Raw genomic sequence first — 16,627 nt, 5'->3', positions numbered from 1 at the left:
ATACAATTTTCAATCAACAAAAATAAACCATTAAATTTATCTTTGCGCTTCCTTTTATCGTCGCTACATTATCGAGGAGCCTTTTAAGTTCAACCTTCATATTTCGAAAATCCTACCCACTCATAGCTACCACGTGGAGCGTCACAAAACATTTTACTCCCACGAAATACGCCAAGCTGGTCCGATATTGTCCTTGCGCCGCGAGATGAAAATATATGTATGTCAGCCATTATGCGGCAAAGTTCGAGTCTTTGGTGTCGAAAGGAATTCTCTCTTCTCGCAACAGCCGGAGCCACGTCTGAAGGCTCATTGTCTTCGAATCGGGGTCATATCGTTCCTATATGTTCACGCATATTCCGACGGATTCTCGTAAATCTTTTTTACTCTCTCGACACGCGCAAGTCGCTCTTAATTCTGCGAGTCATCGCATTTGTGGCAAAAAAAAAAAAAAAAAAAAAAATGACGTCGCGCACGAAATTATTGCACACAGCAAAATCATTATTATTAATATCGTTATATATTTATGACTTTATATATATTAATTATTATACCAAGAGAGGATTCTCGAAAAGAATTAACCCGCAATTACATATTTATAATAAACGAATAATTCTTGATATGAACGCGATGTTTATAAAATACGCGGACGTATGATTAACGTGGCGAACTGATATTGATGGATGAAATATTTTCGACAATCGGCCGAGAGATTTATGAATTATTAAAAGATTTCCGTGGAGCTGTGAGAAAAATATGACCGAGGAAATGTGGAGTCGTGACTCTTTGCCGAATGCGCGGAATTTCTAAGCGGCACGAGAGTCGGACGGAATACAAAACTAAAAACGCCGCGATGAAATTCTCATTTCGACGGTGACTCTCTTGATTTCCGCACGCACAGACGGCAATTTAAAAATTCTTCGGATTTACGTGTCTAATTCTCGCCGCGAGCTTCTACGTAAGGGTCACCTTCACTGGCGACATGCGACGATACATCGTCATTTCCAGGCTCATGTAGAACAAATTCGCCAGAGACTACTATCGGTTCTGTCCAGTGCAATTTGTACGATACCGCTCCGACAAAAAAGAAAAATAAATAGCGGATTGGGGTCTACTTACGTTAGATCACAGGAGAAAAGTATTGCTACCGAGCATTCTCAACCGTGTAAATTTTAACGAACGTTATTATCTCTTTTTATATAATTCTAGAACTGGAGAGAAATGTATCGGGTATAAAATATTAACCGTACAAAGCCAAGGAAATTGTTGCTGTAATAATTTCGAAATTCATTTAATAAAAAAAAAATAATTGTAAAATTAATATAAATAATATTACATATCTATATATATTAATAGTTGTAAAATTTCTTCAAGTACAAAGTCTATTTTTAGTATCTTCCTGTCTAAATTGTATATCACGCTCTCCTGTAACTTGCCATTGTTTTGCGGGATAGCGTCGTTTTGGGAATTGTGCGTTATACATAGATAGCAACTTAGATTATCATAGTTCCGCGCCAGTCGACGTGACGGTTTGCGCGTATGTACGTCCGAGCGTAAATATGTATTTTCAGTTCGGCCCATCTCCCATCATGACAAGCGCGATGCTGATGCAATTGTTGCGCGTCCAGCGGCCGGCCCGATATCAGGTTATCAGGTGCAGGTGGCAATGTGACGTGACGCAAGGGACAAGGCAGATCTACGTGGAAAATCGATAGAACACAAACGACCTTGTGTGTGCCGTAGGGACAAAGCTACCAGATGGCAAAGAAGGGCGAACGAAACTGAGTTATCGAGCAAACGTTACCCCCTTCGTATACCTTCCCTCGCATTTTCGCGAATACCAGATCCTTCGATACTATCAGCCACTTGTCACAAGCGTCTTCACCCTCGTCCCTCACGGACTCACGACCCGTTTACCATCCCGTTTTCCACGCTTAACGCGTCGAATATTGTGACGAACTTTGGAGATTGCCACTATATTGGATTGTCGTGTCTCTCTAATATATAAATAGAATGCAATCTATTGTTTGAGATTTATATGTACACTGTGTAGAAGGTCAATTAGTCGAACAAGTATAATCGAAAAATTCATTTAAATAAAGAAAACTATCTAGTTTAATATTGTTGTTAATATAAAAAGAATGTAAAATATATAAGAAAAAAGATTATATAATTTATTGAAATTTATTTAAATGATAATCTTATTTATCATTTAAATAAATTTAAATGATACAATTTTTAAAACATGCTAATTTCACTCCATTATATTCAACTTTGTAATAACATGTTTTTACACGGATATAAACAAGACGAGAAATAAATAAATAAAAAATAGATGAGTTACGACCGTTTCAATATTTATAAATTCGGCTATGTATTTGTGTGACTGTAAACTGTTTTTATTGTCAAAAATTGCATTTTTTGTGTAACGTATAAACCTCGATTTTGCAAGATAAATCGAAATTCATGCGATACTTTGCGTGTAACTTTATATCTCGAAGCTTGCAGAAATTCCGGTAACAGCCGACATTACCCCTGGCAGGCTTTCCTCGAACTTTTCCCATGTGCACGGCGGGCGTATAGCAAACTATCGTTGCCGGGGATATGAGATTTCGCAAAAGTCGTGAAACCTGCGAAGCCGCAAGTTTGACGATAAAAAGTGTCGGTGAATTTTTTCATTGTAAGATTAGTTGTACGACGCTAAGCATCTTTTCGCTTCTATCGAGGAACAAAAGCTTCTTCCGCCGTCGAAAACGCGCCGATACAAAATTCAAGTATTAATTAAGTAGGAGCGTTAATCCTTAGACGAACATCTCGTCGTATATCCCGCCGCAACCGCGTTCGCGTGTTTAAAGATTTAAGGCGTTCAAAGATTTACGAAACTCTATATACACGGGCTAAAAAAGAGTCTGAAGGTCTTCCTGGTTGATCCACCTTCCATCCACCACAATCTCGCGTATTCTCATACAAAATGTATCGCGCTATATTTGCACATCGCTCGCAAGCGTGCAATTTTTCATCCGCTCGTTAACAAGAGTTAAATGTCCATTAAATTTTCCCGTGCCATTAAATAAAAAGCCAAACATCATTTTGTCCGGCATTCTTGGATTCTAATATCGATAGAAATGTAGCTCCTCGAAAACTTTTCACGGTGCCATAAATGCGAGTCATCTCCTTGAGACGAAGCAGAGCATTTCTCCCCAAGGGGAGGTAAGTCGACGGACTTACCCGTCAGGAAGGACAATCGTCGCATTGCCGGAAACGGATGGTTTCCGCTTGTATCCAGCAAATCAAGCTGGTGAATCTCGCCTCTGATCCTGTAGAGTTTCCTGTGAAAATCCTCTATCGTCGGCGTGTAACTCTCCTCGAATTTGTTGAACAGAAATCTGAAACGTGAGTGGCAGAAATTTTAACCGCGCGTTTCCGTTTCATCATTTCAGGAGAAAGAGAAGGAAATCTCTATGTTTCTTTATCCTTTTCTCTCTATTATATATAATAATTATTTTTTTAAATGTATAGTTATGTTTTGAATTTTCAAATTAAGATTTACTTCTATTTCTGTGAAATATCTTTTATACAACCGATTAAAAAAATAGCAACAATTTTATATTGTTAATTTAAATATAACTATTGCTAATTCTTGTAATTTTATAATGTTCTCTGTCACCCTGAATGTTGTAAAAATTATATATATATATAAAAAGCTTTTTTCCCCATTTAATCAAATACATAAACGTATTTGCGAAGCAAATGCAAATCTAACGAAGAAAATAAACGTCTATCTTGCTTTTTGAAATAAACTCGTTGACGGTTGTTATGCACACGTGCGGACGAAAAATGCGCTTAGCATTTAAGGATCGCATAATTGCGATGGATTCCGAATAGTCGACATAACTTCAAGCTAGCGAAGCTACAAATTTTCGACATTTCACGAAATTCTCAGCATTCATCGAGCACAATATCGAGCGGCAAACGAACGAGCGAGAGTTTTTATCGTTTCTATAATAACTCGAAATCGCTCTCTCTCTCTAATTTTGTCCCTCGATGAGAAAAGAAATCTGATTAGCTCAGCAATTTTAGCAGGCCGATGCAGTTGAAAAGAATTACGCTTTGTTCCTAGGAACACACGGCGGCCTCGCTTTTTTCGATATCATATCGCGCGATGGCAGCGGTCATATAACAATAGCAAACACAATAATGCGGCACGTAGCGGTGAGGTCGACAGCACGGTTCAAAGATTAATTGAATCACATTGTTTCGCGCTATTAGTAATCGATCTGCGAATGAGAGCGCGACGAAGAGAATTTAAATGGAACGCAGAGAAGGCAGTAACAAAATTCGCACAACGCAAACAAGTCGATCGGGAATCTGACAATTATTCATGGAAAATATTGGAGAGCCAAATAACAATTATAAACAAGATGAAAATTAAACACAAATTAAAAACTTGCATTTTATTTCGTTCACAAAGTTCTTAAATTCTTTAAAATAAATGAGTTTTTTCAATTTTGACATAAATGAAGATATTTCAAAATTTGCAAAAAATTATTGCGTGTACGGGATTTCTCAAAAAATTCTAAATTTTATAAAAAAAGAACCCTTCCACCGATCCTTACCAAATTCAAACCATTTTTTAAACTCTATTTATGTAAAAAAATATTTTATTAAAAAACTCTATTTATGTAAAAAATATTTTATTACATTATATTATGTAAAAATATTTATTTCTTTAAGTATAATTTTTCGACATTTTAAAACATTCTAAAAACAAATTAATATTGAAAAATCAAAAAAAAAAAAAAAAGTTTTCTCATGAAAACAAAGTTTCCTCGATGAGAAAACAAATTAATAAACTATTTTTATTTAATATTGAATGTAGAAAATATTTATAAGCATATCCGAATATTTTTATAAATATAAAAATATTTATAAAAATATTTGGAGGGAACGAGGACGAGTAAAGGAGGGAAACTCTCGTCTCAAAGCATCGTTTAACGTCGGTTCGTCAATTTTGCGCCAGTTTACCGTGCTACAATGGCGGTCTTTCCAACACGAGCGCTGCCGAGCATAACGAGGCGGTAGCAGTTACGCGGCGGTGGTTTGCAGGCGTCCTCCTGCGACGAAGTGGATGCGGGACTCGGGCTGACGGGCATAGCGAGCATTCCATCCTCCGGGCCCGAGGGACCCTGACCCTCCACCAGCTCCGGCTCCGCTTTCGCTCCTCGACGACCGCGTACGTTGATCCGATGCTCGGCGGGCTCGTCGGCTGCACTTCTGCCTCTGCAGAGCCTCTGCACGCAGCACAGAAGTCGGCCGCACGCCTCCAGCTGTGGAGGAAATGGAAATTTACACCCTACGCGAATGCGGTATTAGCCCTTAATCCCTTTTACTCTCCACTCTCGGGGACTCACCCATGTATCGCGTTGAATTTCAAAGTTCTCGCATGATTTAATTAACCAAAATGAGACGGAAATTCATGCAGAAATAACTTGTATTTCATGTAATAGAGCGCTATACTGTAAAAAAGTTGACTGAAATTTCAGAGAAAACGTCTGCAGTTTTTTTGCAGACACACCGTCTGAGTTTTCAGACACAATGCTATCAGATCAATAATTCTTATATATATACGTACACTGTAAAAAATTTTCTAAAAGTTTAGACACCTTTTTATGTGAAGTTAATCTGAATTTTCAGATACACTTTTCTGAACTTCAAATTAACTTCACATAAAAAGGTGTCTAAACTTTTAGAAAATTCTTTACAGTGTACGTATATATATATAAAAATTATTGCGTGACACTTTATGTTTCGACAATGCACTTTTAAAGATACATTAGATTAAAATACTCTTTTTTATTTTGTAAAACCACAAAACCGACAATTAACAATAATATTAAAAAATATTTTTATCAAAATAGATAGTTGGTATTGTTTACACGTTTCAATAATAAATGTTGTTTGCGATATAAATTCCCGATTGTTTACGTTTCATATAAAACTTCAATAATAAAGAAATTTCATTAAAGCGAAACTGCAAACAAATTTTAATCAAATTTCGAAAAATTTATTGAATTAAAAAATTTATTTGTGAATTCAATAAAATATTACATAGATCTTATTTTGCACAACGTGAGGAACAATGTTGTCTCTAATAGTCTCAAGCTTGGTTTTCCTCCAATAAAGGAAGAAGAACAATCATGTCCAGACATGCAGACGATATCGTATCCCGTAGGAATTGCGAGGCGTAGAAAGAATGGGATATTCGAGATCCAAGCATGAATGCACGGGGCACGAACTCCGATTGGATTTTCTTGGATTGATTCGTGGCAGAAGACTTTGGTAAAAGCATTTTTATTAAAGTGCCAAGGGAAAATAAAGTGCAGGGCAAGCACTCCAGATACCAGTTTTAGAGTCTCATGCAAGTCCTCTTGAATATTTTTCTTGCTTTCTGCTGATATTAGAATATCTGAAAGTTGTTCGTGCAATAATAATATCGAAAAAAAATTTCATTTCATCAAAAGAATATGAAACATGACCCTAAAATGTAGCGCAGGGTATTTTTATTTTTTATTTTTTTATTCAATATGATTTTTACGATTAAATTCTTTACGATTCCTAATAAATCATTGCTACGCCCTTCATGGACATTACATATTTTACAAAGTTTAACGAGGGTGTTTGTTATATCGGCGAAAAAGTTTCAAGGGAAAAAGCTAAATAAACGTGAACTTTGCGCGATAGCGTAGGTGCCATGGGAATCGGAGGGTTCCTTAAATGTGCATCCAGGAAGATCTTAAGATAAATTTGAAATATCTGACACACACCTCGCATATTCATGCATGTTAAATTTAGCAGACAAAAACAAGCATCGCATGATCCACATAATTGAAAACTATTTATGTACCTCTATTACAAAAATTATTATAAAGTACAAAGATAAAGAAAGTGCAAAAATATTTTTTTTTTTTTAAATTATACATATTATTCAAAAAGAAAATAGATTTTGCTAAAATTATCTTATTTCTTAAAACTTGCACAGTTTTTTTTTTTTTTTAAATATTAAATCTTCGAAAACTTATTAAAGGAATAATACTAGAATTTATTTCCGTATTTATTCACGAAAATCTACGTCCTTTGAATGCTTATATCCTTCGAATGTCTGTATCAGGAGAGGCTTGGCACTTGAGCAGCAGGGATCCCTTACGATAAACGATAACATTCTTCTTCGTGTTCGTCTTTGGAAAGTTTATTTTCGCGACTTGGATTCGCAGACGCGACTCAGTTGCAGAAACTGGCAGGATAATAGAACGCGTTATACCTTTACCATAACGCTGCGCATTTCTAACTTAGACGCCCTGAATGGAGGACTAATGATTGCAAGGAAGCAAGTTCTGTGAATATCGCTTAACACCGCACGATAATTAAAGAAGAAGACTTATTAGAGGAGACAAAGACAGTATTATTTTTACGAATGATAGCGACGTTGCTATTCGAGCCGTTTTATCTAATTATAAAATTTCTCTTGGGGAGAAAAAGAGAAATTAAATAATTTTATGTTTTTATTAAAAACTAAACATTTTTTTAATGTTATTAACTTTATAAAAAGCATTACATCAACTTATTCGCAAATAATTCACCAATAACTTCTAATACCGTAAATATCTTCGATTTCTTTTCATTTTATAAAAACTGTAAAAATTCGTCATCAGTCATACTAATCGTCAAATATAAATTAATTCGAATTTTCCGCAAAGATTGAATAAATAGAGAAAAATTGTAGAATACGATACGGATCGTTGATCGAGGATCCCCGCGGACGCGCTTCTTTGAAAAATACACGAAGTAAACTCGATGCCCATCACCATTGCTCGGCAAATTTACCTCTCTGGACAAAGCTTTGCGTACTTTAGTTTCGAGACGGTACGCAAGAGGTGAAGCTTTATAAATATTTAAATAAGACACCTGATGCCCGCCATGCTAAGGGTGTGGGTCGCAATTATTAAAGCTCCCATTAAAACACGTTGCACGTACATTGCCTCCTCTTTTTTTTCCCCCTCTCTCTCTCTCTCTCTCTCTCTTTCTCTTTCTTCAGGAATGCGGCAACCTATTTCGAACGTAATTGAACGCGTTCCATCCTCGCTACGGTACACACAGGTGACAATTATAGGTACGATTCACTCTGACACGTTCGTTGTAATTTAACGAACGACGAGACGTAAATCACGCGGCGAGTAAGAGGAAACTTCGTTTCGTCTTTATTTCGCGCAACGTTCGGGAGCCCATTTGTCCTGAATTTCGGTCATTAACGCGTCGTCGAGCTCTTAAACCACCGAGAGAGACCAAGATCGCAATTACTGACCGCAATTGTTTTAGCGTCGAGGGCTTTTACTGCGTCTATGCCTCCGAGCTTCTATTTCTGTTCCACGTCGGAAAAATGAAAGGTTACATTTATCCTCTTTCGTCGAAAAACGAAATACGGGAAAGGCATATGTATATTAGGCCGCTTGAATCGCTTCTAACGTCATATTTTATCTCCGCGCAAGTGTGACGAGTGTTATTCGTCTCGCGATACGTCTCAGTGGTATCGACGTTTTTCTTCCATTCGTGTATCTTTTCCCGTCGCGCGAATATATCTCGAAATAAAAGTCGAACGTGTCCCTCTTTACTATTTTTAGGATTTATAAACGCTTTCAGCAAAGTCGGTTGACTTTAATCTCGCATCTACTATATCTTTTTATTTCCTCTCCTGAAATTAGATTTAATACATAAGAAAAGAAGATTTATATTTTCTCTCTTTTTCAATACTTCTGCGTGAAATTCTAGAAAGGGACAATTAAACTAAGGTAACATTAAATCTTTTATCACATTGAACATTTTATTTTTCTAATAAACCATTTTTTGCAAAGCAAGCATTTTTAACTTCACAAAGGAAAAAGATGTGTTTCTATTAATTCCACTCCTTGTAGAAGCAAAAGGTAAAAGTTAAATCAATCGATATTCACGGATTGACATGTTGAGATTTATGTGAATGTATCGCGAGATGATTAAATCGAGATGTTTTTTTGTTATAACTCCCGGATCTCTGCCGAGCACAAGGACGATCCCTGAGCAGAGTAATAACGATCTGCTTACAGTCTAGTAATGAATCTATGTCTGCAAATGGTAATAGACAGCCCTTGATGACAGGCGGATGGAAACTAGATTAAACTACGAAGACTGTAAATGCAGATGTTGTAGCTTGTCACCATCTCTTATCTATCCGCGAATGAGTCATGGATAATCAATCTCAATTGAAAATATCGAAAGAGAGTTTCGAGCTACTCAATCGCACGATGTATCTTTTCAGCAGTGACATTAAAAACTTGCAAGCTAAAAAAATCCGCCGGTGAGACATGCAGATTTCGATGATATCTCTCCGCTTTAGAAGAGATTAAATTAAAAATAACTGAGCTGTTGTAAATTTTAATCTTTATTTAACGATTGCATAAAAAAAGAGTAGATTAATAAGAATTCCACGTTCCCAAAGGCTTCGTTACGTTCGCGAAACTTAAATCCTCTGATACACTTTACCGTATCGTTCCTGTCATTGATATAATACCAGGTAAAAAGTACGAGCGACAAATGTCTACCTATGCATGTGTGTGTGTGTGCATTATCGATTTACGATTACGGGCAACGACAAAGCTCTTATCGGCGCACGAGAGTTTGAGGAACATTGATCTCTTAACGCCGGCGATCCGTCGCACAGGCTTCTGATACAAGCGAACAACAAGGCGTATCGATTGCGTCCGGATAGTGTCGGCAATCGGATTATCATGGACGTTATTCGACCCATCCTCGGATGCGCGGTATCAAACAAAGCTACGAGTGTATCGCCAAGCGTTATCCTCTTAATGTTACGCACCTTAATCGCGCTAAGCGGATTCGTCCGTCAACGTGCGTTGAATGTCTCCCCCGCGCGTGTTTAACGACTCGGTGACATAATATTTTCTGGGCAAACGAGATCGTAGGCCGAGCGTAGTGGTGGCCGGTGTTGTTTGCGCAGGTGTCTTAGCCGTAGCTTAACAAAACTTACGTAATATGCCATTATTACGCCATTCGACAGTCCTAAGGGCGATCGATTATACGCCGATATAACGTTTTATTCATCGCTAGTGGTACGCGATAAATTTTGAGCGCAATTTCCTCCCCGTTTTCACATATCGCGTATATATTTGTAATAGTACACATGCATTTATAAACCACTTGTAATCACACACTCTGGATACGTCATGCGTTTCGCCAGATACACCATCCAGTGATATTTCATATTTAACTCCACTGTATATTTTATTTCATAAATAATTAATTATTGTGTTGACGATAATATATACATATTTCATTTATGTATTAATCGTCGAATATTTCATACGCTCGATTTGATACGCGATTAAAAACTTCCGCACCACACGCGCTTCCTATAATATTCCATAACTTTCCATAATTTTTGCCGCGACGGGCAGTAGTATTACATGAACCTAGAGTTATGCAAGTATATAATTACGGCGGTAAACGATTACTCCGCCCCATTTAATCCTAAGGGTGATACTACCCCCGCCCCCGCCTTTGCCGTCAGGTCGTTCCTTCTGATATCGCCTGAGCCACGGAAACAAGGTGGTTAAAGATGTCAGTTAAAAGCCATTCTTCCAGAAATCTTTCTGTCCAGAAGGTCCGAGGAAAATTATCAAATATGCAGCGCGATTTTTCTATTTAATGTTTCGCTTATTAATTACTTATTTAATTTTTACTTCTTTAATTCATTACGTATATAAATTTATTACTTATTTTGTAATTAATTGTTTAGTTTATTCATTTATAATTTAATTTATATATACATATACTATCTCTCTCTCTCTCTCTCTCTCTCTCTTTCTTCTCTCTCTCTCTCTCTCTCTCTATCTCTCTCTATACAACACACAAATATTGCCAACAGAATGTGGTAAATAGCCTTTAAGGTCTGCCTAATGCATGCGATAATCGAGTAAAGATGAATCCCCCGGAGCTCTCAATTTGCCAATAAATTGACCGTCGTAATTAGGCGGTACAGATACGCTGTTCCATCCGTTCCGAGCAGAAAAGTGATTTCGTCTCTCTCACTTCCGCCTCTCTTTCCCTCCAGAACTCTTGCAATTCGCCTCTCGTTACTTAACTCGGGACTAACTATTCGCTAACGTACTGCCACTGAGTGCTTTTGCTTGCTCGCCTCGTAATTTGAGAGAGAGAGAGAGAGAGAGAGAGAGAGATTCGGCTCTCTCGCCGACTGTGTATTTCGTTTGCGAGTTTCAGACGACGTTGTTATAGCGAGTATTATTGTTATTGTCGTCGTTTCCTACATCCTTATCCTCGAGTTGTAATGTTTGAATAAGCAACAATCTCTCCGATAACAGCGAGAACTGAGAGATTCATGACTTTACGAGCAAACATTATGTAGATAGACACATGTCAACGTCAGCCGCGATAGCTAAAAGAGGCCCGCGCTGACGTACCGGAAGTAACTTCAGCAACACCCGCCTGTATAGGGATGTTCTAAATTTTATGCGCGTATTTTTGTTAATTAATACAACAACAACAAAAAAAATCCATTTGAATCTGAAGTAGATTCGTTTTGAAGAGAAATATATCAATCAATATAATTCCGAAGTTAAAGTCTAGAACATTTCATGAAATAAAAATACAATCGCTTATTATCCAGTTAATTTGAAGTAAAAGTCAATTACGTTAGGAATTTAAAAAAGAATTGGAAGAGGTAGTAGAATTGAATTATGCCCGATTAAATTTTCATTAAATTGTCTCTAGAAAGAGAGGTCAAGGAAATAGCGGACGAAGGGAAGTGACCAAGGTACTATTCGCTATACGGATCGTCGTCATCGTCGTTCACCCGCGAATGTATGCTCCTGCACGTGGGATACGATATTTCGCGTATAAATATATATATATATATATAGGATATATCTAGCGTGATATAATTTTAGAGGAGAAACTGGACGTCAAGCTGGACGCAAGTTATTTTCAGCCCGCGAGTCGCTGCGAGTAAGGAGAGATGCTTTCGCCCGATGAAATTAATCGACGAAAAGCTCGGCCATCGAATTCCGACCGACACGCCAGGTCACGTCCCGGTAATTAAGAACTTGATTGTCTCTATTGATCAATAATCGCGATTCAACAACCGCATTCGTCGCGCTTCGAACGGAGGACTCGCCGCGCTTTTATTCATATACGTTTGTCTTCCCTCCCCCCTCCCCCCCCGTACCTTTACACGTGTCAGAGATGGAACGCAAAAAGAGTGCAACAATCCCGCATCGCTTGCTGATGAATCGATAATCGATTGTAATCAATCAGCCGGGCGTAACTCGACACGTCAATGTACAACTGCCGTTTTTAGTTGCCTGCGGTAAACATAGAATTTCGTAAATTAAACATGGAGGTTTTTTACACGCGCGTTGGAATTTTTAGCTTTAATTTTAACGAGAGAGACTGATCTGCGATCAATCTTCTCTTTCACGAAAGTGTAAAGACCGGCTACCGAGAATATCGTTGTAAGAGCTCGAAAGTAAAAGACCTTTCTTTCAAACTAATCCTTTGAGGAGAAATTGAATAACGAAACTTCATTGTCCATCTAGTCTCAAGTCTGCTTCTTGAAAATTTTAATTTGACCAAGATATTCAATATTGAATATATTAAGAAGCGGAATTTCGCCAAAGGAAATATCGATAACCAAGCTCGATAACCAAAAAATAAACTGCATTAAATTAAGACCGCAAATATGATGCCCGCAGCGCATACAAATATCTTTTTATTTTGTATCCGCTATGCCACGCCCAGCGTTATTTCTTGCGACACGGGATGCGACAAGATTACTGCCCTATTGAGTAATTGTCATTTGAACCGAAAATTCGCGTAACTCCGATGCATCGGAGGCATGCACAAAAAGCGCATTGCACAGAGGCGCCGTGCTCGACGTACCGCGAGAAATTTCACGACACGCGGATTATTGATACGGAAATTTGTGCTTCTTTTTTCTATCGCAAATAGTCTTTCCTCGCAAACAGAGTTCTGTTTCGAAGTTCTTTCATCGAACTAAGAGAGGCTTCGCGTCCCCGCGGCACAATTACGATTCGTTTGAGATTCTCGAGACGACGTTCGTGTGAATGCATTTACAAGTGTTGCAGATAATCTTCGCGGTAGCCTACTTTCTGAAATAGCTAGAGTTTTCCCCACGACCTCTACCCCGCAAGTGCGATAAATTTGGTTATTGGGTCGAGAAATCGAGCGGATTTCAGAAATAATGTCTTTGCTTTCTATGCACTCCAAAGATAGTTTCTGTCCAAACTTGTTTCGAGAGAAATAAAAAAAAATAATCGACATGCGTTGAATTAAAAAGATAAACACACGAAAAAAGAAACAGAATAAATGTATATATTTGCATATATTAATATTTGTATGCCAACTGCATCTCGCGAAGTTAATATTTTCCGAATAAATATATTTTCCGGGCAAACTCTTCTCTAAACTACCTACTACTTTTTGTCTATGAGTCGACACATTTATTTATATTTTGCCTAGGAATATGTATTTCGAAAAAATGAGATTTTTAAAATTACTATAGATAATTGAATGTTATTGATATTATCAATTTTAATAGCATTGTATTATCAGCTATAAAAATCATTAAAATGAGAGAATCCAAGATCTTACAATAAATGTATATCCCCAATTTTTTATAATAAAAATAGCCTTACATAAGCTTAAATTTAGAAACATTTATTTGTCTCTTGGAAAAAAAAAATTATATTTCATAACGAGAAATAAAAAAATTGAGAGAGAAAATAGAGATACAAAAAAAAGCTTTCAAAAAATATAATGTTATTTATATAATATCGTTTAATTTCAATTTTAATTCACTTTAATTAAATTCTATTGTAATAACACGATAAACGTTATAATTAACATTTATATTGTATTTGCGTGTGGATTTACCTTTCTATTTTAATAAAATTAATACATTAACATACACATTCATCCATGCAAAAATAATAGAAATAATAAATTTAACTTAATTTTCCATTAATATAATATGCAACAAAACGTAACGAGCAACAAAGAGTTTCATCTGTCAATATTTCAAGTTTAAACATGAAATTTATATAGTCACATAATATTCATAATTTCTTTCAATACTCATAATTATTCGGTAAAGAAGCGTCTATTCGCGGTAAAATTCACCAGTTGCAGCGCGTTACATCCGTTGACGATGCAACAAGTCGGGTTAACAGCTGTTTCGGCTGAATATAGTTATATGCACGACGACGATAGTGCTATGGCATTTCGATTTGGCCCAAGTCCAGGCCGAGTTTACAAGACTTTAGTGAACTTGGGCGTTACGTTCGTTGAATAGCGGGAGCCCTATCAGTGTACGTATAGAGCTAAGTTACAATGAATGAAATAATTCTCAAGTTTGAAGATGGGTGTAGCGAAGAATAAAATAATTACAGTGCGTAGTAAAATATAAGAAACATTCTCGATACTTGATACAATAGTGACACTACGATAAGCACGCTTACGTTAGCATAATTTTGGAGTCATCGGAGATAAATCGCAACACGTTCTTGGATCTTTAATAAATATATAAGGGAAATAATTATAAATATATATATATATATATTTCTTTCATCATTTTACATGTAAAAATTCGCATATTTGCAACTGGCCTAAAATATGTATCGATTATTGAAAAATACAGGCATGAGCTCCCGATCTCTCTGATTTTTCCGGGATTGTAAAGCTACAAATGTCACATTTTCAAATACGAGCACGTGTCGTAATGGCTTATTACGAGGTGTACGATGCGACCTACGGCTTGCGAATCAATAAAGTCCGCGTTACACGGGCACATAATTATTAACTCTTTCAAAGCCGCGCGTTTTTCTTGAACGAGAAAAAAAAAATGTCGCGTAGTATGCTTTATACGTGTGCAGACTTTGCGCTATTTGCGGAAGGCGAGTACATAATGTGCGTATACGTAGGGTTTTCAGAGATTATCTCGACCGCTTAGCGGAAAATCTCTATGTTCAACGAACAGCCATGGGGCTTTTTTTTTGATTAAATCGGTTTTTGCGGTAGATGCGATTTATAAAATCCACGTGGCTGCGGTTTGAAGCTAATATTTACAAAAAAATATCAATTTCTTTAATCTTCCATCTATTGTATTTTTGTAGAAAGTACATTCGTCCATGAATGTAACTCAGTTACTCTTGAATCCTATATTTATAATATTCTTACGTAAAATAAAAAATTCGGAATAAAAAAATATACAAGTAAAAGAAGGTTTCTATTACTACATAAATATTTTTGAAGAAATTAGTATATATTCTCTTTAAAAATCATGGATACATTTTTTGTTGATAAATGATACACTACAGTAATATTAGGCAAAATTTGATAGAAAATATTTAATATTTTAAAACTCTAAAATATTAAAGAGATTTCAAATAAAAGAATTTGTCATGTGTCAAATGATCTGTCCAATTAAAGATAAAATATGTAACAAAAATTAATAGCTGGATAATTAATAACTACATATCTTTAGAAAAATTTTTCTCTTTGAGATTCTACAACTTCAACAATGAGACGCCTGAAAAATTTCTTTCTTTCAAAGTAACGAGGTAAAGGACTGAAAGTACAGAAAGACTCGAATTTATAGACGAACAGACAGAACATTGAACAAATAGACGATCAAATCATGAATTGAGGATCTTCTCTTGAAGACGTTTCTCGCACTGCCAATATATCACGGGGTTGATATATGACACTCAAGCGAACGTTAAAGCGGCACGTTTAACACGTTTATGGCCGTATTCAATCACGGTCGCTAATCATCGAGATTAATTGCGACATGATGTAACATGTGTTTCTCAAACGTAAATTTAAAAATATAATACTATAATATAAATATAATAATGTAATATGGCAAGTTTAAAATAATATAAAAATAATATAATTTCATAATTATTATGTTATAATCTCGTTGGTAGAACGACTTTTTTGAACTTTTTATTTCACTTCGTCTCCAAAAAATATTTTTCCCATCTTACAAATATTACACAAAGTTACTTCCATCTATCATCTAGTGTATTAGAAAATGATTGATGAGCAATCTGTCGACATTAAAATTAAAAGTTTATTAATCACTTTCATAATTCATATCGACTGAGAAGAGTTGTAAAAATGCTTTTTTTTATTGTGAAACAATTGAAGAACCAATATGATTACAATATGAAACGATGCGGTTGAGAAAGATAAATCTCATTATTCTCTTATATATTTAACTTGCATGCTAATTGCACATAACTTACCTCAGGAAAGTGGACAAAGCGTTGCCGGAGGAAAAACTGAGAAGCGGGGTCCGAGACATGCACCGTCCTGAACGTTAAGGACCCGTACAGGTCCTCGATTCCTTCTTTCGATCTCGTCCACGCTTTGACACTTTTCGCTGCACGTCGTGGAACACTCTCTCCCTCGTTCTCTCTCTCTCTCTCTCTCTCTCTCTCTCTCTCTCACACTCTCTCTCTTTCTCTCACCCTTTTCCTAGCTG

The 16,627-nt window shown here is 36.5% G+C and overlaps 2 protein-coding genes across 5 annotated transcripts in view; one reads left to right on the top strand and one right to left on the bottom strand.

Annotated features, from left to right (window-relative positions):
* Positions 1–16,627, bottom strand: part of LOC126849903 (dexamethasone-induced Ras-related protein 1) — a 460,128-nt gene that overhangs the window by 3,745 nt on the left and 439,756 nt on the right. For both annotated transcript variants that reach the window (XM_050592283.1, XM_050592282.1), the window contains exons 2-4: positions 16,389–16,586; positions 5,023–5,324; positions 3,226–3,383 (exon numbers count right to left, since the gene is read on the bottom strand). In XM_050592283.1, coding sequence (XP_050448240.1) covers positions 3,226–3,383; positions 5,023–5,159 — 295 coding nt within the window. In that variant the 5' untranslated portion in view covers positions 5,160–5,324; positions 16,389–16,586. The remainder of the gene's footprint in view (positions 1–3,225; positions 3,384–5,022; positions 5,325–16,388; positions 16,587–16,627) is intronic.
* Positions 1–16,627, top strand: part of LOC126849871 (myocardin-related transcription factor B) — a 214,399-nt gene that overhangs the window by 15,961 nt on the left and 181,811 nt on the right. The gene's annotated exons all lie outside the window — the stretch shown is intronic.

This window comes from Cataglyphis hispanica, chromosome 5 (genome assembly GCF_021464435.1).
Source record: "Cataglyphis hispanica isolate Lineage 1 chromosome 5, ULB_Chis1_1.0, whole genome shotgun sequence".
NCBI classification, from domain to species: Eukaryota; Metazoa; Arthropoda; class Insecta; order Hymenoptera; family Formicidae; genus Cataglyphis; species Cataglyphis hispanica.
Note: the sequence above shows the minus strand (reverse complement) of the source record. Positions and strands in the feature narration are given on the sequence as shown.